Genomic DNA, 26,573 nt, shown 5'->3' with positions numbered 1-26,573 from the left:
CATCATCTAAAAATAATGAGACATTTGGTTGATTAGGCATGGTAATGAGGGTTCACCAGTGGTCTTGAGAGTACATTTGATCCTACATGCAATGAGGAGACACAGCATGATTGAGGAAACAAAGGGACCTTTAATTAAGAGGCATGTGAAGAAAAAGAATCTGATGCTAGTGTGAGGATGAGTTTTATCAGCAATCCGCCCACGCCATGTTGGCAAATTAGGAGGCTGTTGTAGTATTTAGTCTTTAGAATCAGACTTTGATTTGAACCCTGGAGTCTGTCACTTAAGAACTGGGCAAGTCCTTGGGGCACCTGGGTGGCTCAGTTGTTAAGTGTCTGACTGGCTCAGGTCATGATATTATGATTCGTGAGTTGAAGCCCCATATTAGGCTGTCTGCTATCAGCACATGGCCCACTTTGGATCTTCTGTCCCTCTCTCTCTGCTCCTCCCACCCCTCTCAAAAATAAATAAATAAACTGTGTGTGTTTCTTTTTTTTTAAGAACTGGGAAAGTCCTTGAGCAAGGCATTTATACTCTCAACTTTTGATTTCTTAACCCATAAAATGGAGACCATGGTACTTACTTTGCATGCTGGTTACCATATTAAATGGGTCAGGATATGCAGAGCCTAGTGCCTGAAATGTATTAGGTTCTCCCGCTCCTTCTGCTCTACGTGAAGATGTTTAGGGAAATCACTCGTTGACTGATTCCAACCAAAGAGACGAGAAAAAGTAAAGGTGATGCCATTGGCAGAAGTTGAGATGTGAGTAGTCTGGCGACATGGTAATAAGCTGGAGATGACAATGGCACAGGTACAAGTAGAATTATTCCCAAAGCATGTGAAAATAGAACATCAGAGGGAGACCAAGCTAAAGCTGTAAATTCGGGGCTCCTAAGTATAAAAGGGATCATTGACGCTGGATGTGCTGACAAGCTTTAGGACAGCAAGAGTGTAGAAGAGACTTGGAAGGTTCCATTAAGTGGAGCTAGAGAAGGAAGAAGAATGACTACTCAATGAGAAAAAAAAAGCAATCAGGACAGTACAGGGTGTCAAAACCACAATAAGACTTTCCAGATATGCAAAACACTAAAGAGAGGTCATAAAGCACAAACCTGAGGAGAAGTCATTTGATCTCAAAGAATGAGTCCTAGATAGTTAAGGAGGAAATGACAGGACTTAACTCCTCAAGAGTGCTAGAAAAGTTCCCTGGTGGTCTAGTGGCTAGGATTGATTAAATAAATAAATAAATAAATAAATAAATAAATAAATTTAAAAAAAAAAGAGAGTGCTAGAAAAGGTAAGCAGGTATCAGGGAAAGAGTTGAACCAGTTGACCACAAAGGTAACTTCCAACTGAGCATCAGTACCCCCCACATGGGACGTAAGCATCATGCAGGCTGAAGGAAAGGGAAAGAGATGGTGAAGACATGTATTCACAAATCTGACCCAAAATGGGGAGGAAAGATATTTGAGGAAGGGGCACCAGTGTCAAGAGGAGACAATATGGCAAGATAGCAACATGTTTCAGGGTGAAAGGAAAGAAGACGGAGAATACCGAATTGTAAGGTGGGGGAGGGGAGCCCTGAGAACTCAGAAGAAGAAGCATTGTTTCTAGAAGTAGGAAAGAAAATATATCAAAGCTTTAAGGGGTAGTGTTACTTTAGAAAGAATGGATGCTCGTCAGGGAAATACAATTCAAAACCACCATGAGATACCCCCTTACACCTGTCAGAATGGCTCACATTAACAACTCAGGCAACAACAGATGTTGGTGAGGATGTGGGGAAAGAGGATCTCTTTTGCACTGTTGGTGGGAATGCAAGCTGGGGCAGCCACTCTGGAAAACAGGATGGAGGTTCCTCAAAAAATTAAAAATAGAACTACCCTACGACCCAGCAATTACACTACTAGGCATTTATCCAAGGGATACAGGTGTGCTGTTTCAAAGGGGCACATGCACCCCCATGTTTAAGCAGCACTATCAACAATAGCCAAAGTACGGAAAGAGCCCAAATGTCCATCGATGGGTGAATGGATAAAGAAGATGTGGTATACACATACAATGGAGTATTAGTCAGCAATCAAAAAGAATGAAATCTTGCCATTTGCAACTACATGGATGGAACTGGATGGTATTTTGCTAAGAGAAATTAGTCAGTCAGAGAAAGACAAATATCATATGACTTCACTCATATGAGGACTTTAAGAGACAAACAGATGAACATAAGGGAAGGGAAACAAAAATAATACAAAAACAGGGAGGGGGACAAAGCATAAGAGACTCATAAATATGGAGAACAAACTGAGGGTTACTGGAGGGGTTGTGGGAGGGGGGATGGGCTAAATGGGTAAGGGGCATTAAGGAATCGACTCCTGAAATCATTGTTGCACTATACGCTAATTTGGATGTAAAGTTAAAAAATAAAATTAAAAAAAAGAAAGAACGGATGCTTATTCCTCTGAAGATGAATAAAAACATAAATTGAGGAGAGCGGCACCCATGCAGGACAGCCTCCCAGTGGGCCTCAGCCTTCTCAGAAGAGTAGGGGAAGATGAAGATTTAAATGTTCAAAGGCTTAGGAGGAGGGGACCACCTTGAGGAATACACCAGAATAGACCAGCACAGAAGAAATGGGAGAGCTAGAGAACATCCACTGAAGAATGGCCAGGAGGCAGAGAATAGTCAAAGAAACTGAGGCTATTTCACCCGGAGAAGAAGCAAAGTCAATGGCTGGCTTCAAATATTTGAAGAACTGACACGCAGAAGGAGCGGACATCTGTGGGAATTGGAGGAACAGCTGAGGGAAGCTGCAGGAGGAGGATTTCATGTGAACAGAAGGCAGAACTCCCTCACACATAGGGAGTAGAGAGGCGAGTGGTTCCCCCACGGGTGCTGTCCAGGAGACATGGACAGTTACGTGCCCAGGATCACATCAGGATTCAGCATCAGAAAAGAGATGGACTCTGGCAATTTCTAAGGCCCTTCCTACCAGGACAGCAGAAGTCTGTGCTGGATCTATAGGTATGTAACAAATTTAAAGAATCTCATGGCTGAAAGAATCTCAAAGCTTAAAAGTCATCTAATCCAATAACCAATTTGACTCTTGAGCCCCTTTTTTAGAGGCTCACTGAATGATCAGGGACTGTAAAACCCACCCAAACTAAGCCTGAATCCACCAGTAGCCACTGGGGGTACTGGGTTTCTAGTTACTTCTCTCATCTGGATAGAGAACTAATCTGTGGACCTCTCAGAGAACTCGAGATGTCAAGATGGTCCAGGTGAAACTTTCATGAGAGCCCTTCTTAATAAGAAGTACATGCGAAATGTTGATGAATCTTATACATAATTTTGAGTTGCTCTTGTTTATTATGTGAAAACCCTGTGTTATTATTCATATTTCAAAAGGATCCTTCCCTTTACAAAATAATTCATTTTGGGATACTTTTAGGCAACAAATTCCAGGAATAAACTTAAAAATGTATTAAACTTTTCTCCCTCCCCACAAGCAAAAGGCTCTTTGTACACAACTTTCCAAGAATTTGTGTGTCACACAAAGTGGATTCCACTGTTATTACAACATAACAAACACTTCCTCTGCTTAACTAGCAACAGACAAGTGGTTAATGATCAATTTGGTTCTGTCCAAAGGGAGTCTTCACAGAGGGCATCTAATTTGATTCAGAATTTCAAGATCTGCACCAGCCAGGGCTCTGTTTACCCAGGGAAGGGAGATAAAAAAAACATCAGAAATGGTCTCAGTGGCACAGGCAGAAAGTCCTATTGCGGTTACTGCTGCTTACTAGCCGAGTGGCCTAGAGAAGAGTGGTTCAATGTCTCTCAGCCTCAGTTTCTGCATGTGTAAACAAGGAATACCTAACTCACATGGTTATTCTGAGGATTAGAAAGTCATACACACACACACACACTGACACATAGTAGGCAGTTTCTCCGCTGGCTCCTCAGGACTTACTTTGCTTCTCAGCAAACCGGTGAGGTAGCACACCCAAAGGTTGTTAATGCCATTTTATACAAGGCAGAGCCAAATTGCAAACTAAAACTGAGCCAGCATAAAACCTGGCTTCTCTGCCATGGCTGTAGCCTGCCTAACAATCTCATCATCTCTTCTGGTGGGATATTCCAATAAATAACAGTAAAGGAAGAGGGACACTGATTTTAAGAAGCATAACGTAACAAAGAATTATGGGAAATGGATCACCTCCAAACACATGGCCCCTTCGTAATGCTCTGCTAACCCTGGTCCAGTTTCTAGGGGAGAAGGCTGATTGTGTGGGAAGTCTGCTGGCAAGGGTGGGGTGGTATAAAGGGTAAATTTAAGACCCTTATAACAACTCTCAGTCCACAAGAACCCCTCCAATCATCATCATCACCTTTACTATGGGGAAGTGGCAATTTTCATAATCTTACTTGAAAGTGAACAAAAGCCCCCTTTTAACTACATGCTCAGCACAATGGCTAAAATGAAAAAAATTAAGAATTGAGGAGCATGTGGTGCTACTGCCCGTGGGAGAGAAAATAGATGCTGCCAACCTTAGAAAACTGCTTGGTACAATCTGAAAGCTGGTATTCTTTCCCTATGACAAAACGTTTGCACTCCTAGGTATATACTGAATAGAAACATTTACCACAGTCATCAAAAGACATACTAGAACCGCGCTGTCCAATACATATGGCTCTTTATATTTAAATTAATTACAATTTTAATGAAACTAAAAATCTAATTCCTCAGCCAACCACATTTCAAGTGCTCAAGAGCCAAATGTGACTTGTGGCTATCCTACTGGACAGCACAGATTGAGAACATTTCCATGTTCACAAAGTTCTATTAGATGCTGTTGGAGAATGTCTGTGCAGACAGTTCTGCAGAAAGTTCTATTGGATCCTGTCCGAGAATGTCTGTAGTAGCGCTATTCACAACAAACACCAGAAACCACCCAAAGGCTTATCAGCAGCAGAAAGTATAAATTATTTCTGGTGTATTCATACAATGGGATACTCCAAGATCTACAAGTGCACTCAGCAAGATAGATACATCTCACGAACGAAAGAAGCCAGGCACGTAAGACTACATACTACAGGATTTCGTTTATAGAATGTTCCATATCAGGCACAACTAATCTTTACTGTTAGAAGCCACAACAGTGGTTGCCCTTGGCGGTGGGGATAGTGCCAAGAAGGGAGTCTGTGGGGACCCAGGCTGAAGGAGGAGGGGGTGGGGACCCGTAACGTTCTGTTGCTTCATCCCGTGAATGGTCTCTTGGGAATGTTCGCCTCGTGAAGAGTCAGGGAGCGGTAACACGTCTTTTCTGCATGCGTTTCATACTTCCATACATTTTTCTAAACGCCTTGTCAGAAAACTTTGCTGTTATTAATGTTACCGACAGGCTGGGTTTAAAAAAAAAAAAAAAAGCGCGTCCTGTTCGCAAAGCAAATGTGGCTTTGGGCTCAGTGCCCCCTCCCGCACAGAACTCCCCGGACTCCCTCCCGAGGCCTTCTGGATCCGCCGCACCCTCCCCGGGGTATCCTACCTGGGCGCCCAGGGCGCATGGTCGGGACGGCCGGCTGCGCAGGTTTGGGCGGTCACCGCGAGGGGCGGCCAGGCTCTCCCGGGGCTCGCGGGTGCGCTCCCGCGCCAGGCCGGTCCGGGAGGCGGCGCCCGGCCCTGCGGCACCTGCGCTGCCCGCCGCCGGTCGGAGGATCCTCCCCCTTCGCGCCCAGACCTGCCGCGGACAAGCGCTGAACTCCGGTGGCGGAGAATCCGCCGGCCTCCCAGCGCTCTGGCCCTCGAGTCGGGAGAAGGCGCCTGGGAAGTCCGCTGCGGGGCCCTGAGCCCTAAACGCCGGAGGCGGAGGCTGCGAGAGAGGCTCCGAACCAACCCGGGCCCCGCACGCGCCTTTCTCCCGGGAAGCGCCCGCCCACACTGCCCCACCCTTGCGGGGTGGCGCGGCCCCGCGTCCTGCTGGCGGCGCCCGGGAACAGCGGGGCGCGGGACCCCGGGGAAGCCCTGCCCTGCCGAGAGGAGCCGGGTTTCCCCTCCCGACTCTTCCTGCCACGCACTGAGGAGCTAGAGGGGGGTCGTCGCTCGGCCGCAACCTCCTTTCACCTTTCCCTTCAGTCGAATTCCCCAAACCCAGCCAAGGTCCAAGCCTCTTCGAAGCTCTCCGAGCCCTGCAGGCCCCGCCGGGCTCCGCCTGCCCGTGGTGACGCGCGCCTGCGGTGTTGGGGTGGCAAATCCTCCCGCCTGCCGCGCTCCCCCTGAGGACCTGCGAATGCCGCAAAGGCAGAACAGAGTCCTGGGCTTCTAAGCATGCACAACAGCTAGCGCCGGCCTGGCCCACGCCGTTGATGCATACCAGACACTGTGCTAAGTTGCTTTTACAAGGATCACTTCATTTAATTTTCAAAGCCAAGGTGATTGGCACATAAGTGTTTACATATATAAACATTCATTTGATTGCACACTTATTTGTGTGTTGTGCTTCAGTAAAAGAAAAACCTAGGAGAGAAGTGTTACAAGTATACCCACTTTATGGGGGGGGGGGAATCTAAGGTTCAGAGTGCTCTTAACTTATTGAAGTCTCTACGATTGGCTGTGGTGGTACTGAGATTAGAATGGAGAAAACCTGGCTCAGGAGCCTAGCTCTTACACCCCTTCAAGATGAGGCTTTGCAGAAAAAAGTTGCTGGCCTTAACCTATTCCACCTCTGTCACCAGTAGTACCTACCCGCTTCTTGAGCCCAGTGTGGTACCATTCATGGGTAGGGAGGGATTATCCATACATTCAGGGAAGTAAGGAGAGTTTGAGCCAGGAGTGACTTCTAAAATCATATGATCTATCCTTCTCTGCTTTAGAGCTCAGAAACCAGAACCCCAAGGGATGACTCACTTCACCTGCTCAGAGTCTCACAAAACAATTGAAAGAAGCAGCAATTTGGGCTGGGAGAGGATACGTCTTTTCCTTGCAGAGGGAGAGGGAGCTCAGAGGGAGGTAGCTGTGTTGGTCAAGGGTTGTCACCCTTTGATGGCCAGGGCCCTAGAACCCTAGCAACTAGCAGTAAGGAAATCCTTCAGCGAAGAGATGGGAGCTATTTATACGCGGGGACTTCAGGCTCTGGAGAAGAGTAGGGAGTAGGGAGGGAGGTGGTTCAGTCTGACTTAAGTATCTCGAGACACGCAATCTTTGTGGAAGCCAATCCATAGAACCAACTCTGTTTCCTCTACCACAGTCACACGCCTCTTTTCCAAACAGGGAGGATGCAGAGTGGAGGAAGATTAACTCGGGCCAGGAGGAAACCGGGCAAGGAAGGTGGGGATCTGGCGCTGGGAGCATCTAGAGGCCATGGCCTGCAGGATACAGACTAGGTGGGAGAAAAAGGAGCTGCTTACCTAGGAAACCCCCGGCGGAGTGAGGGCAACCGCTCCTGGAGCCTTGGGTTCTTAGAGCGCAGGCGATGAGATCCAGCCTCAGAAGTGAACACTCCTAGAGTGCAGGGCAGCATCTTGATCACCTACCATACCCTTCGCCTAGCAAATATTAGAGAAGCGGATTGGGTCCCAGATGCAGGTCCCAGATTCATCACACACATCTTGGCTTTCCACCCCTCTCTGCCTGAGTCCTCGCTCTCTTCCCTATCTCCGTGTCCCTCCCATGCCCTAAACTTTGTGCCCTGGTGTGTCAGGTCATCACCAAGTTCTCAGCTTCCTTTCCTACGGTTTAAACTGTAGGGTGAGGGGTGAGAATCTCTTGCAGGAAGCTGGGTCCCCAGGCAGCATTGCAGGGTACAAAGGCAGGACATATCTCTGGGATCTGCATGGGTTGTGTGTCCTCTGCAGGCAATTTCAGGTGGTTGGCCCTGCCCAGGTGGGTCAAGAGTCCAGCTCAGCATTTCCCTTGCAGCCAGGACTCAAGGCCGCAGCTCCACATCACTGGGGCCACTGCATGTGCTGGGGAAGGTGGTGCTTAAGGACACTGGCCCCCTGATCCCCTACTTACTGTGTTATCTGTCCCGGAGGAAAAAGATGTCAACCTGGTCCCCCATGACCTCACTAGGACCTCATGAGGAAGGAGAGAAACAAATAACTCTTTGCAGGACACTATGTTGTGATATTGGAAAGTACCTAAGACTCTGGTGGCATATATGAGGGTGTGATTGCCCCCACTTGGGTGGTTCAGGAAAGAAGCTTGGCCTTGAAGGAGGAGCAAGAGTTCACCAGAAAGACAGGGTGGAAGGTCATTCCATTCCTTACCACCAGGAGGGCGAGTGCAGAGACGTGGAGGTTACAATGGCAAAGCACTATTAAGACTGGCTTCCCTTTTGTCATTCAGGTATTAAATGTAATCTCAACTTGGCTTGCTCTGATCATCTACTCCAAAAAAAACCCCACTCCCTTCAGCATTTGGTTTTATTTCCTTTTAAAGAATTTATCTACTATTTTTCCATTTACTTGTTTGTTGTCTAATTCCGTCCCCCCCCCATGCACACTCTTTAAAATAAACTCCACAAATATAAAATTAAATTAAATTAAATTAAAAACTCCACAGGCCTGCAGACATTGTATTTTTTTTCACCATCCCCAGCATTCAGAACAGTGCAAGTGAACATATATTAACAGGTGCTCAGTAAATACTGTTGGATGGATGGATGGATGGATGGATCAGTGGTTCCAGGCTACAGGTAGCGAGAAACGTGTTAGGAAGTGAGAATTCCCTCCCCAGCCTTTACCTTAAGCAATTTATGGGAATGTAACAGCTTCAGAAAAGAGGGCTCCCTAGGAAGGGGGTTGGGGGCGTCCCGGCGGCTACAGGGGTGGTGGGAGGAGTTGCCCTAGCTCCAGGGAGGCGTAGGAGAGAAGGGAACTGGCGGCAAGGAGGTGAGGGACCGCCAAACTGGTGCACTATAACTCACGCTCAACTCCAGGGTTTTTCTGCCTCGGAAGAGGTGAAGGGAGGGAGGGTCTTCGCCCCTAGGCGCCGCCTTTCCAGCCTCCCGCTAGGCCTCTTTGGACTTGTCCAAGCCTCATCCTGGGCGGTCAGCGGGTTTTGGAGGATTCCCTTGCCTGCCTGCCTCCCTCCTTTCCCTCCTTTCCTCCCCTCCCTTTTCTTCCTCCACCAGGTCTCTGCAGATTCCCCAACCCGGCGGCCCCGCAGCAGCCAAGCAGCCCCCGCCCCCTCCTGTAAGGGCGAAATTGCTAAACTTGTAGCAATAATGACCCTGCATTCAGGCCGCCGACTCCCGCTGAACGTCTCCGCGCCGCGGCCGGCCGGCCTAATCAGTGCGCCCCTCCCTGCTGCCCGCCCAGCCCCCGTCCCCCCTTGCCGCTCCCTCCCCCAGCGCACAAAAAGTGGGGAACAAAACCCCCGCGCATTTCTCCGTCCCTCTGTTGAGCAGACTGCTACACAAAGCCCCCGCTCTGAGAAGCAATGGGGAGCTCGGGGGGGACGTCAATCCCGACGCGCTGGGGTTTTTGTTCGCGCAGGGGACTTCGCCTTCCTACCACACCTTTTGTTCGGGACTCCAATAAAAAGCCATTCTTTCCGCACCTTCCCGGCCCGGAGCCGTCTTTCAGCGAGGCCCGGCCCCACAATGGCGCGGCGCTCTGAGGCCTCCCCATTCACCCGCCTTGGCACGCTCACAATCGGCCGTGTGGCAGCACAGACCTCGCACAGGCATTCTCCGCAAGTGACAAGGAGCCGCATAAAGCCGCGGCCGCCGGGGGAGAAGGGAGGGAGGCCGAGGGGGAGAACTCGGCCGCGGCGGGGCGCAGCGCCCCTGGGCGCGCTAGAGGCCCCGGCGGCGGCCGCTGAAGGAACCGCCTTCCCGCCGCCTACAGCTGGGCCAGGGGGCGAGGTTTCCTTTTCCCTGGCGACCTTGGAGGTGGGCAGAGTCTAAGTCTTGGTCTAACGCAGGCCCAAACACTAGCCCAAGCATCTGGGTAAAACTTGTGGGGATTACAAAGCCGGGACCTCAAAAGGCCCTGAGTCTCCGACCTGTCCTCCCACAAGAGAAAAGAGAAATTAATGAACAAAACCAAGAGGACACAGACTTGCAGCCCAGGGGCTGGCCCAGGAGAGGCCAGGCCTGCGATCGCCCAGGAAAGATTGCTTTCCCTTATGCACCTTTTCATTGCCTATCCTTCTCCCCCGTTTAAAGGATCCCTCTCCACTTTGGGGAGCGAAACAAAGTCTGCAACCAACGGTTTGGAAATATTGCACCTTGTTTATTGACTCCTGTAGTGTATGGCAGCGGGTGTGTACACGGCGTGTGGATATAGTTATAGATATATTATATGTGCTGAATACAGAATATGAAACAGAAAGGAAACCTGGTAACACCTCCGGTGGGCCACCAGCTCCCGGATTTGTTCAGACCCCCTAATGTTTGATCATGCCTCGCTTGTTTATCTCGCAGAGTTCTACCCCCTGACAATCCGGAGATCCAGGCCGAGGTATCTGCTGCGGAGGGCAGGCGGTTGGGAAAAGGAAAACTGACTGTGGTGTGGCGCTCCGGGCCGCAAAAGGGGCAGAGGGGTGGGTAAGGCTTGGGGATTTCTCAAGCCACGACACCCATTTTTCTCTCCTTCATGCCTTTTTTTTTTTTTTTTCCTTTTTGTCCTTGGGTTTTCTGCCCACATTTCGCGGAAGCCGCGGGAAGGCCAAGGGGAAAGAAGGCCTTCTTGGTTTGGGAGAACCAAACGGCAGCCAGAGTCCCAGCCTTTCGCACTCACTTCGGGGCCAGAGTCGGGGCCATTGTCCTCCCCGGCACCCAGCCGGAGTTTCTGCCTCAGAGACAGTCTCTGCGACCGGTCTCGGGCATCCTCCTCGCCCCTCATCCCCCTTCCCCAGGCTTTGCGCGAGCTGTGCTCCGGGGCCCTGGGGATCGAGACGTGTCTTTTGTTGTTGTTGTTTTGTGTGGCTTTTTTTTTTTTTTTTTTTAACGAGGGGACCTGGCCCTAAGGTCCAACCTTTCTCGCGCTTCAGTCCCGCGGTGCCAGGCTGCAGTGGGGCGACTGCCGCGTGACCAGCCGCGTGCCTACCAGGCCCGGATGCCCTGCAAGGTGCCCTGCGCGCAAGCAGCCCCGGTCGCCGCACCCTGGTGCAACTGCTGCGCGCCGCCGCCACCGCCAAAGCCGCCTAGGTTGCTCACGTTCACAAAGGGGCCGCCTCCGGCAGCGCTGCAGGCGGGCTGCATGGCCGCGGCCGCCGCGGAGGCCCCGCCGCCGCCGCCGCCGCCGCCACCGCCTGCCGGGTACGCACAGCCGTAGCTGCCGCTGTAGGCCGCCGCGGCGGCGGCGGCGGCAGCGGCGGCGGCGGCGGCGGCGGCCGAGTTCCCATAGCCATAGGCGGGGAAGCTGTTGTAGGAGTAGGCGCCCGCACCCACGCTGTAGGGCGCGCCGTATGCTTGCGCGCCCGGCGTGACGCACGGCTTGCCGTCCCGCACCAGCACAGGCACTGCCACGCGGCGCGGTGGCGGCGGGGGTGCGTGCGCGCCCAGCTCCAGAGACTTGTCCTGCCGCTGTCTCTTGCACTTGTACCTGCGGTTCTGGAACCAGATCTTCACCTGCGTGGACGTGAGCTTCAAGCTGCTGGCGAGGTGCTCGCGCTCGGGCGCCGACAAGTACCTCTGCTGCTTGAACCTGCGTTCCAGCTCGAAGACCTGGGCTTGCGAGAAGAGGACCCGGGGCTTCCGGCGGCTGCGTGGCTTGGGTCTCTCGCTCTCCTCCGCCTCCTTACAATCCCCGGCCGCCTCCAGAGGCTTCTTCAGCTGGCAGCTTTCTGCGGAAGAAGCAAAACAAGAGCGTCCCTTAGCAGTTCCCAGCCTAACCGCGGTTCCTATCCCAGCACACTGTGGCCCTTTGGGCGGCAGCGCAGAGCATGCGGTAGTAAATGCCTGCACTTTCTGGAAAGTTTGTGGCTGCTGGCGCCATGGGACCCCGCGACATCCCAAGCACCCTCAGAACGCCCTTAGAGGGTGGACGCACGTTCCATGGGGAGGGGTAGTTCGCCTTTATTTAGACCTTGAGCATCAGCGAGAAAGATTACTCTGTATTAAACGTGCGGCTCGGCGTGCTAATGACTGTTTTCAGGATGAAAGCTTGCAACTATATCATAACTATAGAGTATTTGCAAGCTTGTTAGCCTTCCACTATGTTAAGGATAGTCAAAGGTGTGAAGCATGTTGGTATTTGGGGGCTGGTGTGAGTTGCGTGAAAAATCTTTCTGTTAGAAAATGCTTGAGTGTAACGCTCCTGTATTGCCTAGGAACTTTTTTTTTTTTTTTTTTTGCTTTTAAAAGACAACATGCCCCCGGCTAAATGCGTGACGATGAGTGTGTTACCTTTGAGAGAAAAAAAGAAATTTGATTAACTGATTTAGACCGTATTATGTGGATTTTAGGCCCAGGGGAACTGTCAGGAGTATAGGCCTTGGCTGCTGCCACATCAGACCTCCTCTTGGGAAAGACGTTCTTTGATTCTCTCCCCTCAGAAGCAAACACTTCCTTGGAAGCTATATTCAGTTATCCTGTCTTCCCTACCCAATTCACCTCCCATCCGATGTGAGCAGCTGGGATCTAGGACTACGTTCGGCGCGTTTTTCACTCAGCCTGCAGCCCCACAGCCTGGGACACAAAGCATAACATTATGAATTTTCAAAAAACTCTCCCGTGTGAACATACTGCACACGGGAATGGACTGGGTTCCCACGCACTCGCCCGGACTGTCCCTTCCCTCTCTGCCCGGTGCCTTGGGGTCCAGGACACTGAACTCCAAGCAGAGAAGTGAGGAAATCACTTGGCTGGTCTCTACCAAAGTTCCTGCACCCTGCCAACACAACCTGCTTGGATCATCTTTTTTGGAGAAGAGGGGACCTCTGTCCCGGCCTCACAGAACTCGTCTCATGCTAGGGGGAAAAGAGGAAGAGGCTCAAGCTGTCTCTCTAGCTGCCGGATCCTGACTACTGAACCCGTGTTGCTTATCGGCCTCAGGGCAGCAATTACTTTCCCTTCCTTCCCTTGGGGCTTGCATCGCCTCTCCTCTCCGGGAGGCGGGAGGCGTAGTTGTCGGGGTCACCTCGTCCGTCTCCCTCTGACCCGGCTCGCTCGCAGGCACCTGCGCTTTGCGGAGCTGTCGTTGACCAGGGAGAGGCATGACCCCAGCCAAAGGTTAAAGGGGCGGGAAGCACTGCTGACAAGGTTTGTGGGCTGTTTGCGGGCGCTCCGCCATTGCTCCAGATGTGCGGGGGCTTTTCTTTCCCCCTCTACTCACTTTGGCTCCGGTCCCTCACGACCTCGGGCTCCTCTTCATGTTCCTTAGGCCCGCTACATGAGTCTCGCAGGACTGTGTGGACGTAGCTCTGGGGACAGAGCCCCGAGCCCCCGTGGCCATCGGCTGTGGCTAGTGAGTTCAAATAGGACAGTTTGTCGCCCTCTTCTTCCTCGTCTTCTTCCCCTCCGTCAGAAAATTGAGTCCCCTCGGTGGCGGCCAGCATGCACGGTGCGGAGTGGAAGTGGTGCTCCAAGTCCGCCTGCAAGTGCGCGCCGTGGAAGTGCTGTTGCTGCTGCTGCTCCAGATTCAAAATGTCTTTGACTGAGAAAGGGGTGGAGGTGACCGGGCTTGGTAACATCATCAGGGCCACTTAATTGTCCAGTCCAAATACTCAATAAATCCCGGCGGGGGCGGGGAAGTAGTGCAGCGGCTCCAGCTCTCCTTCTGGACTCTGCCGCTGCTGCCGAGTCGGGTTTTTGACAGACGCGGTCCCGCTCCAGTCTAAATCGCCTCCATTGGCCCGGACCTGGGGGTCTGGGTTTTGTTACAGCCACTGCAGGGACTGGAGCCGGGGCTGCGAAGCCTGTGTCCGGGGGTCGTGCGTCACGTCGGGGGCGGGGCTCTCGCCTCGGCCTCCCTCCGCATTGGCTCCGGCTCATGTGGACCACGCCCCCCGCATCCACTGTGTGGGGTGCTGTGGCGCTACCAGAAATAAAGGACTAGTATAGAGTCATGAAGTCCAAGTCGTTGTGGGTAAGGCTGCAATGCCCCGGGTGCCCGAACTACCGATTCCCGCCCCGCCTGGCTGTACCTTCCCGGCCGGGGCCAGTTCTGGGAGGCTTCCTGTCCATGAGCCAACTGCCAGGAAGAATGGCCCAGGAGCGTGGCTTTTCCCAGCTGCTATGGGGCAAGAAAACTTCCTGGCCCATAAATACCGGCCACAGGATTCCCAAGAAGACGGATTGTTTTGTGTATCTATGGATGGGCAACGTGTCTGTTCCCGACTTGTTGACTTTGCTTAAGCTGTTCCCTCCACTTGGAACGTCTTCCTTGCCCTTGTTTCCGTGAATGGAAAGCTGTTCTCCAAGGCTCTGCTCAAATACTACCTCTCCGAGGAAGCGCTCCCTGATCGCCTAGCCGGAAGTCATCCCTCCCGCATCTGAACTCGCAGCGCGTGTTAGTAAAGGACGTTCGTGTCACTTCTCACTTCTCACCCAGTAGTATATATTGCCGGCCTGGTGGCCCTGGGTAAACTATGAGCCCCCGAAGGAAAGGTCTCCGTTGTATTTGCCCTTGTAGCCCTTGCAGCTGCCGCGCGAAGCAGGTATGTGAGAGACAGGAGGATGGAGTTGTTAGTAAACTTGGTTGTCTGACCGCTCTTGGTTCCAATCCTGACGTAGTCAGTGGCCTTGGGCGTTTCTAAGCCTCAGTGTCTTTGCCTACAAAGAGGAGGTAGTAATACTTATTCAGAGGTTGTTGCCAGGGATAAAAGACAAAACATGCCAGGAGTTTAGTGCAGGGCCCCACACATATTAAGTGCTCGGTACACCTCAACTACCACTATTCTGCATCAGAGATCAAGCAGTGTTTGTTGACTGCATTGGTGATGGCGTGGCTGGATTGCTGCACACACTGGGTGGCTTCTTACGATCTTGAGAGCAGTATCTGTGACCCAGCCATGGAGGCCTTCTTTTCTGCATATTCAAACCGGGAACTTGGATCTAGGCCCTTACCCTCGGAGGCGGCTTTCTAATTTCTCCAACCCATACGCCTTCTGGCGCCCTCGTGTGGCCCTGGTTGTTTTCTGGGCGAATCTGTGGGGTCCCCTGAAGGTCTGGAAACTCCGCGCCGGTGGGGATCATCTTCTGCACAATAGGCGCTCGCCAGCCACCACGCCTCGCCCAGTGAGGAGCAGCGGGAGCTACTGTGAGGCCCACAGAAAGACCTGGCTCAGCACTGGCCTTGGAAAAAACAGAGACTGGTTCCAGCCCAACCGAGGCGCCCCATATCCGGCCCTGGCCGCCCCAAGCATTTTTTTTTTTTTTCTCCGCCAAGATGGTGGGAGACCGGTCTCAGCTGGAAGGGACGGGTGGAAGGTGCAGGGACTGTGGACAACGCCCCCGGGCGCGGCACACACGGCTAGAGTTGGGGCGAGCCGTGGAGAGCTGTCCTGCGGGTCCAGCTGCGTTGGGAGTTGTGGGTGCCCAAGGCCAAGAAGAGAAAGGCGGGAGGGGAGAGAGGCGGGGCTGTTCGGCAGCCAGCGGAAATGGTGCGGGGAGTCAGCCCCTGGGGCCGCCCGGAGAGCTGGGATGCGGCGCGGGCCACGTGCACCCGGGAGTACTTAGGGTGGCGGCGGCCCGCGGGTCGTGGGGGAGACCCTCTGTGGGAAGAGCCTTGCCGGTGCCTCTCTTCTCAGAATTGAGACTATTGACGTCCCAGGCGGGGCCGGCTTCTCCAAACCAGGCCAGGGGCTGCAGGGAGAAGAATGCACCTGGTATTGCTGCGGATCGCAACCGCTCGGGCGCAAAGATCAAGAGAGAGAGGTGGGGGTGAGTGCGCGGCACTGTGGGGTGGGGGTCCTTGAGGGTATGCGTCGCGGTGGCAGTCAAGCCTAAAAGAAGGAAGCTGCGCTCCAGCCGCACTCCTCCACTCCCATTCCCCGGAGCTAGACCATCTCCGACAACATTTCTGGTTCCCCAATTTTTCCAACTCTTTGAGCGTTGGTTTTGTTTTGTTTGAGTGATTTTGAGTCAGGAAAAGAAAGAAAGAAAGAAAGAAAGAAAGAAAGAAAGAAAGAAAGAAAGAGAAGAAAGCTACCCGTTGCATTTCTCCTTCCTACCTTCTCTTGCTTCTCTGCAGCACTTCGTTCTTAAGCCTTCCCTAAGTCCATTCCTAAGAACCCCCATCTTAGAACCCATGGCCGGGGGTGCTGGGAACAAGTCCATACGCCCACTGCTGCTGCTGCCCGGAGGCCACCCGGTTGCCCCCTCACTGAGCACGAAGAAGGCTGTCTCCTCCCCACTTGCAGGCCCACGCGGTCGGCTCTCCCCCAAAGCCACTGCCACCCCTCTCCGGCCAGGTGCCCTTGTGCTAGGCCTGAGTGGTTCTCTCCTGCAGCTTCTGACCGCTTTGTTCCTATCCCGGCCGCCCAGGGACATAGTTCAGTTCTGCCCGGCTGGAGGTGGGTGAGGATCCAGAGCCTGGGCAGCCCAGGGGAAGGGGCCTAGCGAGTGGTTTCGGTGCCCTGTCCCCCCTTTCTCTTTTCCTCTCTAATCTGGCTCAGGGCTGATCTAGCTGGCGGGAGGAAGACTTCTACCCGCTACTTAGAGCTGGTTTTGGCCTTAACCCCCCCCCCCCTTTGCGTTTAGAACGTTTCCAGCTCTGCTCTCCTGGTTGTTCAGGCTCCCTTTGGTCGGTCTGGTTCCCCTGCAGCTGAGCTACATACCAGGGATCCCCACCAGGCCAATCCCGTCTAGGCAGCCTGCCTTTCCTGCGCCCGCAGCCTGGGCGACCGTGAGCGTGTGAGCCACCCGCTTCGAGCTGGTGTCCTGGAAGAAAACGCCAGGGCAGTAGTTACACTAAGTTACATTACCGCAGCGGTGGGTTCTTGGGAGTTACTTATCAGAATGTGGAATCTGGGTCCAACGCGGGTATTTAGTTACGATCGCATTCTGGGGTATTTGCGTTCTCTGGTCTGAAAAGAGGATCTTTGAAATCCTGGAGTTGTGCTCCAGTAATAATAGGTTTTCGTTCCAGTCAGTTTAGCTAATTACTGTCAGATAAAGTAAATATAGCTGCAACCAAGGACACATTTGATGTTGTTTTAATCGAGTGTGTCTGCCTACTTACCCTCGGCTTTTGTCACATTACACATTTTTGAAAATCTCCCTCCTCCCATATATGATCAAAGACCATAGTAAAATGATGGCAAATTCAATGAAGGGGAAGGGCTGTATAGACGCATAAGCGATGTATAATATTATTCGTTTTCTGGAGAAAAGCCATATGCTAGCCATCCCAATAAATATATTATCAAATTAAAATGTGATGATTCTTTGAAACTGTGAAGTGTTCCCATAAGTTACTATTCTCTACACAAAAATTGCTTAATTAATATACATAGAAATACAGGCAGATAACCAATCATTTTGATTATATATGCCACTGCTTATGTTATTTCCTTTCAGCTATTCAAATAACCATTTAATGTAACCACAGTCACAAAAAAGTTTAAAGTTATCACGGCTTTCTACTCTAAATGTAGCACCACAGTCAGAAGCTCTATTAAAGCATGAGAAACAATCCCATGATGTACACAGCTAGTCAAAACTATATAACATTTCAGGTAGGTTTTTTTAAATTTACTGTTTCATTTTTTACTGCTTTCCCAGAAATTTCATTTTCCTTGACTTATGAAAGAAAGAAGGAAAGAAAGAAAGAAAGAAAAAGAAGAAAGGCATTTCTTCTTTTCCTGTAGCACTAAATATATTCCTGTTATTTTGTTTTCGTTGTTGATGGTGGCATGTAAGTATGTGTTTTGGTTTGATTTTTAGTTGAAGGATGTTAGAAAGCTATCCTTTTCTTTCTTTTTTTTGAGCAATCTAGAGGCACTCGTGTTTTGTGAGAAGAGTAAATACTTTTTCCACTTTTAAAGAAATGCCACCTACATAGGTGAGTCCCAGAAAGCATTAAATTGATCTAATCCCTTGAGAGGAATTTTCCCCAAGTTTCTGTAATTGTGTAAGATTTTAAAATGGAGTTCTGAGCATTTTAGTTTTTTTTTTTTTTTCTCATGTGTTTGTATAAATGCCAGATTTCCCCAGATTGTGTTTGGAATGGAGTTTTCTAAGCAACCCACCACTTCCCTTCCCTGGGAGAAAATCAGTCCAAGTTCAATAACCCAAGTAGTTCTTCGTAAATTGCAGGCCCTTACTGAGGATGTGAGTTTCGATTTCTCAGGGAGAGGACCTTCCACATCTATCTTATGTGTATCTGCTCCACTCCAAAAAGTTTTTAAATAATGTAAATACAGCTTTTGTCAACAAAAGCGGTTCTGTTCTACTGATAAAACACAAGGAAAAAAGCCAACTTTGTTGAATGAAAATTCAATATTTTAAAAAACAAAATACCTACATAAAGGATGCCTATACAGCCATTTATTTATGCTATTTGCGTGTGCTATTTGGAAGTGCAGTGAGCAATTTTAACTTGGGGATTAAATTGGAATTCTGGAGGCATTCCTTACGTTTTATTATTTGTGTGTGTGTGTGTGTGTGAGAGAGAGAGAGAGAGAGTGAGTTTAACTTCCTTTAGCGAAATTTCAATGTCTATAGACCTTTTAAAATATAATCTAACTTCAGAAGAGCGGCTGCAGTCTTTGGCAGATTAATTCTGTTAAACCAGAGCGCCTGCCTGCTCGTGCGGATCTCTGAGCACTGAGTGTGGAAGGGCGGGGGGGATGTGGTTATCACGTTCCAAGAAGCAGAGGTTCTTCCTAACTCTTTCTAGCGCGATCTTTCCAACCCTATCTGCTCTCAACCACAAGCCACGGGACTCCGGCTTCCTAGAACGTAGAAATCTTTTCCCAAGTCTCACGGGGGGTCACGTTGAAGCGAATAACTTCAAACCGTTTGAGAACGAAAAAGACGTTTTTCTTTTGGAAAGAAAAGTTTGCCACAGTCTTGTCGCTTCAGTAGCGTCTTATCCTGCCCTCGCTGCGTCCAGCCTGGCGTTCCTGGTCTTTGGTCCGCACGGGGAGAGCAACGGCCAAGATCCAGGGGGAACCTTTGCTCCGTCAGTGGGCATCCGGGTCTGCTGGCCTAGCCGCCCACCTGCCCTTGGTTTCCTGAAGCTCTGGGGGGTGCCCACCAATTCCCACTACTCTGGCGACAGTCTCAGCTTGTCTGACTCTGCAGGGATGTTGGGGGGTGGGCAGCTGGCCTTGCTCCGAACCGATCAAGGACCCGACCTGGAAAGGACTGAGGTGCGCGAGGGCGTACAGCCACATGGACGGAAGGCTTGACTCGCCTGAGGAGCCAGGCCCCCAGGTCCACATCTCTGGGTCTCTGGGTTTCGCAGTCTCGCCCTTAGAGACGCCGGTGTGTCAGGTCGGAGGTCAAGATTTGGGCGGCACCGAGGCTGCGGGGAATGTAAGGCTGCCAGGCCTGACTCCGCCCTGCCAGCGTGGGCGCCACGTCGCCAAGTCGGCGCACTGCGTCCGCGCCGGACGGGGCCGGGAGTGCTGGGCTCTGTCCCTGGCGCGCTGCTCCCCAGCCGCCGGCCAAGAGCCCGGACCGAGCAGGTCCGCGGGAGACATACGCTGGGCCTCCGTCCTTGAACTTGCCAAAGGTTCTGGAACTCCTCTCAAGCTCTCAGCACTCCCGCCAATGGGAGAGAATTACCTTCTTACCTCTCTGGGCTCCCGGCATCCAGTCTTGGCAGAGCCTCCGAGTCTGGGACCCCAGAACTTCCCTGGCAGCCTCTTACCCCTTGCAGCCACCCCTTTCCCCTTTCTCCTCCTTCCTCTTGCACTGGGCCCATCTACATCTCCACCCCTTCCTTTCCTCACTCCCCCTTTCTCCCTCGCCTCCTCCTGTCATGGGCCTCCTTTCTCACTGGGTCTCCACTCCTCCCTACCTGTTCCATTCTTCCTTGTTTTTTCACTCTCTCTTCCTTTCCCCCTGATCTTATCTCACCACACCCTGGCCCCCCTCTCCACTCAGAAGCTCTCCTGCATTTTTGTCCTGGCCCCTGCAGGTGTTTGATGCTGCATAGGGCAGAGTTAAACCAGTGGATCACGGCCTCACTTCTGAGTCCCGGACCGTCTCCCCCATTCTATCCTGTACTACTCTTATCTCAGGAGCTGCTCCTAATGATGCCCAAGCACTTTGGAGTTTGTGATAGGGACACTACTCTGCACCCTGCTTCAGCTTGTAGGACCTCTCCCACCCCCCAGTCCCCCAGCCCCCAGAAATCTCTGCTGAGGGCCCTGGTGGGTGTGTGGGGCTCCAGGTGGCAGGCTTGGCCACCCTCCCTGTGGAAATCCCCGCTCCAGGCAGATCCTGCGGAGCCTCCGTTTCCTACTATTGTGGCAGTCTGGAGAGGATCACAGCAGAGCTGAAGGCGACCATAAGGCCTGGGCCCCAGGCATCCCTTGAGAGCACAGATGGGGGCTCCCAGATCAGGACTACCCCCTCCCCCACCCCACATGAGCAAGATCTAGCTGAACTGATCTTTCTTTCTGTTTCTTTCCTGCCAGCCCCACTTTAGATTAGGGGCCTTGAGATCACCCCAGCTGGGAAGTGTTTCAGGGACTGCCTTAAAATGCAGGGGCCAAATCTGGGAGAAGAGAGTAGGATCCTGGCTCAACCTAGCCAGCAGTTGCAAGGACTGAGCATTCTGTAGCTGTTCTAGGCCCACCTATACTCTCTTACCCTCCCCCAGCTACTGGGTATGGGGCCAGTGGGGCCACTGAGTCACTGGCCTCCAGAGAGGTGACGGGTCTGGGGCGCTCTCCCCTGTGAGTCAGGCTCCCATGCTGCATGGAAGGCAGCCAGCGACCTCTACCCTTTCCCGTTCCATCTGCAACCACCATGTTTCTGAGGTTGATGACAGTTGTATCACTCTGATAAATACAGGTTTCCAACAGATGGACACAGGCCTGATATATACGTTTCTGTGGACTTCTCTTTCTCCTTGAATGAAAAGGAAGGTGCTTTCCTGTATGAACACATCAGTGCGTGCACATGCGCAAAGGCATGGGGAAGAAGGCTTTCAGGACTGTGCCCATAAGTGTAGACTCCACATTAGGGCTCTGCTCTTTCAGAGAGTGTGGTCAAAACGGGGGCTGGGCCAACACTCATTCTGAATCCCTCTCCCTCCTTTTTTCCTCACAATAATGTGATTGCTGGTAGTGACATGAGGTTTGGAGAGAAATGTTTATATGGTCCAAGAATAAAACCAGCTTCCATGACTATGAGATGCACTATTTCCATACAGGCAATTTATGGGATCATTACAATTAGTCTAGTACAAAGTGGTCCCACAGGGACCTATTTAAGCTTCAGTCAGAGAAGAGGGGATAGGTTTTATTACTAGGGTTGTAATCACTGTGTGTGTTCTTGAAAGTAATAAAACCACATTGAAATTATTCTGTAATTTAGACTTTAAAAACTTTACATGCTCCTCCCCCATTAGGATAGTAGATGAGTGGCCTGGTGTATGTTTGTGCCCCCCACCCCTGCACTGAGTGAGCATAGATGTGGGCACAGATGAAAGTTCACAGCACTCACAACCAGTAATCCAGTAAGTGTGAATGTGAATGGATGCACACAAATGTCACAAGCATGCAAGTGTAAGAGGTAGCAGGTATGACACCTTCTTCCGCAGGGAGAGCCCACAGAGTGGAGGAGGCTGGGTTTGGGGCATGGGGGGAGATGTGGCTTTCTCTAAATCAGGATCACACCTCCTGTCTCTTGGGCCAAAGCAGTGACCCTAGAGTCCAGCAGAGGTTTGGAGCCCAGTTCGGCCACTTTTGTAGTCTTGTGTAACCTTGAGCTGTCCCTCAGCCTCGGTAGGTGGCAGCTTTCTCACCCACAAAAGTGGTTTGGACTTTATAAGCCTGCTGTAGGATTAAAGAAATGATGGAAGGAAAGTGCTTACAGACCTCTGAGCTTAGAGAGGGCCGTAGTAAATGTTGTGAAGGTGGACTCAAGGGGTGGTTGTTAAACTCTAGGAGGGAAGCTCTGAACCTCTCCTCCACTGAGCAGAGATCAGGGAGTTGGACTCCCAGGCACTCCTTTTCCTTACTTGGGGTGTGTGTGTGGGGGGGGGAGAGCATTATTAAACTATGAAAGTGTGTGTGTGTGTGTGTGTGTGTGTGTGTGTGTGTGTGTGTGGTTTTTTGTCCCCAAACAAGGAGACCAGTTCTCTTAATCATTGGAGTTTTAGGATATACTCTTGGAAGCACCAACAGCCTCTTCTTGGCTTCCCCCCTACCCACTCCCCACCCTCTGGAGCCACAGCAAACAAATCCCACACCCAGCCTGAGCTTCCCGCTCCCACAAATGCATCATTTTTTAGCAACAGTAAACAAATCCCCAAAGACTCATGTCATTGTTATCATGTTTAGATAAAGATCTGGCCAATTGGTGTCCACGCTGGAATGTAAATAAATCAGCTGCCCTGGACCTACCCCAGTGGGGGGTGGGTGTCCCTCTCCTACCCTGCCTCAGCCCACTGCCCTGCACGCCTCTCCTTTTCTCTTCTGGTGTGGGAGAACATCTGGTCTTCGAAATCGCATGGTTTCTAATCTCTTCGCTCTGTCGCAGATCTGCTGTGTGATTTCAGGCAAATCCCTTATCCTCTCTGAGCCTGTTTCCTTTTCTGTAAAGAGGAGTTAATGATTACTGCCTCTCAGGATGGGGAAGGAGCAGCGGTAATCATAGAAATAATACTGCTGATAACAGTCACAACAATAATCCTCCCGTCGGGCATGTGGATAGCACTGCCTACCATTCAGGGCTTTCCTACAAGCACACCATAAGGCTCAGGGACCAAGAGCCTCCCCACTCACCAACTCGAACAGAAACAGTCAGACTGTGGGCAAGCTGCCTTGGTGGGCTTGGGAGAGTCCTGGGTATGAAGATCGGAGAATGGTACCAGGCCTATTGTAAACTCTTCTCAGTGTCCACCGTTGTTATTGTTTCTGCTTCCTGCAACAGGTCTTATCTAGAGCCCTAGTAATGTAACCCCTATATAGAGGAGGAAACTGAGGCTTTGGAGAAGGTAAGGCGACTAACTCGCCCAAGGTTAAGTTCCTTGCCTTCCACACTGAGCTCTCTGTCTTTGTTCCTCTCCCTTCCCTGGCCAGCCCCAGTGTTACCAGGCTGAGCATTTTGTGAATTCCTGCCAGGTGCTGGATAGCTCATCCCCACCACAAATTTTCCAAGGCCTAGGCAGTAGTCCACAGCCTCTGGGATTTCCTTGAAGCTGCCTTGAAGATAAACATGCCTTGGCGGTAGGGCTGAGCTTCGTGTAGCCCCCTCTCCTCTTCTCCCTATCAGCATGCCCTCATAGCTGCTTCCTTTCTCCCCATCTCTGTCCTTTTTCGCTTTCTCTTCACAAAGAAGAGGCCCTGCCTGCCCTCTGTTCTGCCTTCTGGGCACATGCCATGAAGTTAATATTAATCATGATAATAAACCTTCTGCTGGTGAACAAAGCATTCCACATGCATCATCTCTTCCCTATTGTTACGAGATCCCCATGGTACAGACATTATTGCTTTCTCCCCCTCATTTTAGAGTCATGGATATTGAGGCCCACAAAAATGAAATGACTTGTCCAAGGTCACAGAGCAAGTAAGAGGTGGATGTGAGACTTCCAGGCCTGTGTGCTAGATGCCATGGCAAGACTCCAAGGCCTGGGTGGGCTGGAGAGAACGCCTTACTCCAGCCCAACTCCAGGAACCTGGACTCCATGGCCACCTGACCTCAAGGAGAAATTCCCTTGAGCAGATCTTCCCCCACAACGTGGGTCTGGGAGCAGCTCCTCCTGGCTTGGCCCAGGCGTCCAGTGTCTGCAGCTCCGAAGCCAGAGCAGGGCCGCTGAGGCCTCTGGGAGCGCTTCGAACCACCAGCTCCTGGGCTCCCAGAACAGGCCAAGGGCTTCTCTAGGCGTCTCCCCTCCTTCTTTGTCCCGACATCCCAGGCCACTTTGCCCACGCCCTCCACAGAAGTAGGAACTTCCCACTGGAAAATCACCACAGCCCGGCGGGGCCAGGGACTCGCTGGAGCCAGGCACGTCCTAATCTGAGCCAGTGCCTGCACTTCGGGTGTGCACGGTGCGCTTCCTGGCGGAGAGTGGTGGGTTCAAATTCTGTCTCCACTCTGTCCCTGGGTGAACTCATTAATGCTGAGCCCTGCTTTCCTGGTTTGTAGACCTGGGAGTACTAGAAGTACCCACCTCATAGAGGATTAGAGATCGCCTTTGTGAAGCACTTAGCGCGGTGCCCAGCTCACTAAATGTTAGTTTTTATTGACCCCGGGACTAGTGGAGGTTGATTTTTCCTGTTTCTGAGTGTGAGCTCTGTGCCCCTGAGCGCACCGAGGTCTCGATGGGGCAAGGTGGGGAGCCTGGTGGCACCCGGGGGCTGGACACTTAGGCGCGCGAAATTTTGGCGAAGAGCCGGGTTGACTCCCTTCGCGCTGTGTTTGGGGCCGGGCGCAGGCGGTGACGTTAACTCGAACCCCTGGCGACATGGCGTTCTGGGCGTGAGCATCTGTCCCGAGCCGCGTGCATGTCCAGGCCTGTGCGTGTCAGGAGCCGGGTGGCCCTTGACGCGCCTGCGGGGACCTCACCTGCGCTGGATTTAGATTTCAGCGGGGACAAGGACCTCCGGTTTACCTGACAGATGCGTGGTGTCCACGCTGTGTACACAAACCCGAGCGAGACTGGAGTCCCGGGTGTTCCGCCTCCTGCTCATCGAACAATTTTCGCTATTAATGGTTATTTTATTTATATCGTTAGAATTGTCCCCCCGGGTCTGTTTACACCAATGTCTGGCCGTCCCGGCCGCAGTGTTTGGACAGCGGATTACACTAATGGATGGCGAGCCGGGAGGGGGGTAAGAAGGCGAGGCTGGAAAGGCGCTCCGCTCCCGGCCGCCGCGCGGGGTGGGCCTCGAGGGAAGAGGCACCAGGCCTCTCCGGGGCTCGACCTCTGACCTTAGGAGGGAAGGAAACGTGTCTGCTAGCGATAGGAAGCTTCGGCCTCCGGTGAGGTGGAGGCTGGAGGTGCCTGCTCCTGGGTTGTGTGTGTTGGGGGCGGGGGGACCTCTCTTCTTTCAAGGCTACTCAAAACTCGAGGTCGTCCCGCTTGGGTGCGCACACGTCAACAAGTAAACAAGACTTGGAGCTACCAGGACGGCGGCCGCTTTGATTCCCTCCTGTCGGTGGCAGCCAGCTTAGTGCTCTGGCCTCCAAATCCGGATTATGGCTGAGCCCTGGGCGCCTGGCGGCCGGCAGGGTTAGAGCTGCCTTCAAAGGGGGCCGCCCAGCAAGCGCACAGCTCCCCAAACTGAGTCCTAGGTGCGCACCCCCATGCCTAATGAACACTCTGGGGGCAAACCGAGGCCTGCGCACCCACCAAGTGCAGTGGAAAGTTCGCCATCGCAAAGCGGGCAAGGGGCATGCTCCGGGGCCCAGGGCCAGTGAAGGTTTGGGGGGATCTGGCAACCTTCAGCTTGAAAAGGCTAAGCCTGGAGTTCCTGGCTTTAGAGCCAAATGTCTTTGCTACAGGACTAGGGTGTAAAAATATCTAGCATTTAGTTAGCATTTACTATGTATGCGTCAGACACCATGCCAAGGATTTGTACCGTCCCCGACAATCCTGGGAATTATGATCTCATTTTACAGAGGAGGAAACAGGCAGTTTAGGTAATTTGGGCAAGGCCTCACAGCTAGTGTGGGAGTTAGAACCCTAACATTTAATCCAGCCACAGAACTAGTGCGCTAGTTCTCAACACTTTGGGGTTGGAGCACCTGTTTGGGACCTGATGTAAGCCATGGACCCTCTCCTCGGGAGAATGCTCCTGGGCTCGTGCAGCCATTTCAGGGGCTTCGCAAAATCCCCCAGGCCCGCCCATGGCCATTTGATAATTTTGGCTTTACAGGCTTTACAAATTGCTTTTGATATAATTTCTTAACAGGGAACATAGACTACGAAGGTAGTACTTTTTATATACGTTTTATAACTGAAGATTCTTGGAGCTCAGGTCACACAGATCTGGGTAAATGACGAGTTGACCTCTCAGGTCTTTGGACTCCGTAGCATCTTCGGGTGCGCTGCTTCTCCAGTCTCCCCAGGCAGTCTCCCCAGACCCTGACGTTCTCCTTTTCCTTCTCGCTTGGCTCTCACTTTTTCTCCTCCGCCCGGAGGATCTGGGTTTCTTGGGGGCCTTTGCAAGGTACTCCGCTGGTGGGGGCGCAGCCCCAGGACCCCGTTGCCCTGTGCTCTGTGGGCCGCGCTGCCAGGACGCGCGCTCCGGTAAACGGTTTATCTAAAGAGAACTTCTGTTTCTCGTTCGCTGTCGGGAGTTGCCCTGCAGCCAGCAATGAAAAATGCGCCTTTTCCCGAGGCTCTGGCACTGGTGATTTATGTGGGAACCGTCCTCACCCTCGAGGCCTGGGCTGCTCAGCAGGGCCTAGGGGTGGAGGGCGAGGGCCGGCCTGGAAAAGAAGCCGGTGCCTCGTCCCCTTCCAGCGCCCGCTTTTATGGCGCCCCCCTTCACCTC

At 52.1% G+C, this 26,573-nt stretch overlaps 2 protein-coding genes across 3 annotated transcripts in view; one reads left to right on the top strand and one right to left on the bottom strand.

The window, feature by feature from the left end:
• Window positions 1-950: 950 nt before the first annotated feature.
• NKX2-3 (NK2 homeobox 3) lies at window positions 951-14,235 on the bottom strand. Of its 2 annotated transcripts, XR_007145534.1 has the most exons (3): window positions 13,283-14,235; window positions 10,367-11,792; window positions 951-962 (listed from the first exon to the last, which is right to left on the bottom strand). XR_007145534.1 is itself a non-coding variant. In XM_047826452.1 (2 exons), exons 1-2 carry the CDS (start codon window positions 13,641-13,643, stop codon window positions 11,050-11,052), a joined length of 1,104 nt encoding a protein of 367 aa, XP_047682408.1. In that variant the 5' UTR covers window positions 13,644-14,235; the 3' UTR covers window positions 10,165-11,049. The 2 variants fall into 2 exon arrangements, 1 of the variants encoding a protein (XP_047682408.1); XM_047826452.1 differs by lacking the exon at window positions 951-962 and having other exon boundaries at window positions 10,165-11,792.
• Window positions 14,231-26,573, top strand: part of LOC125148406 (collagen alpha-2(I) chain-like) — a 71,036-nt gene continuing 58,693 nt past the window's right edge. The window contains exon 1 of the mRNA XM_047826453.1: window positions 14,231-15,831. Within this exon, the coding sequence (XP_047682409.1) occupies window positions 15,338-15,831 (494 nt within the window). The 5' untranslated portion in view covers window positions 14,231-15,337. The remainder of the gene's footprint in view (window positions 15,832-26,573) is intronic.

Source organism: Prionailurus viverrinus, chromosome D2 (genome assembly GCF_022837055.1).
Source record: "Prionailurus viverrinus isolate Anna chromosome D2, UM_Priviv_1.0, whole genome shotgun sequence".
Taxonomy (NCBI): Eukaryota; Metazoa; Chordata; class Mammalia; order Carnivora; family Felidae; genus Prionailurus; species Prionailurus viverrinus.
The sequence above is the reverse complement of the archived record's forward strand: the minus strand, read 5'-3'. Positions and strand labels throughout refer to the sequence as shown.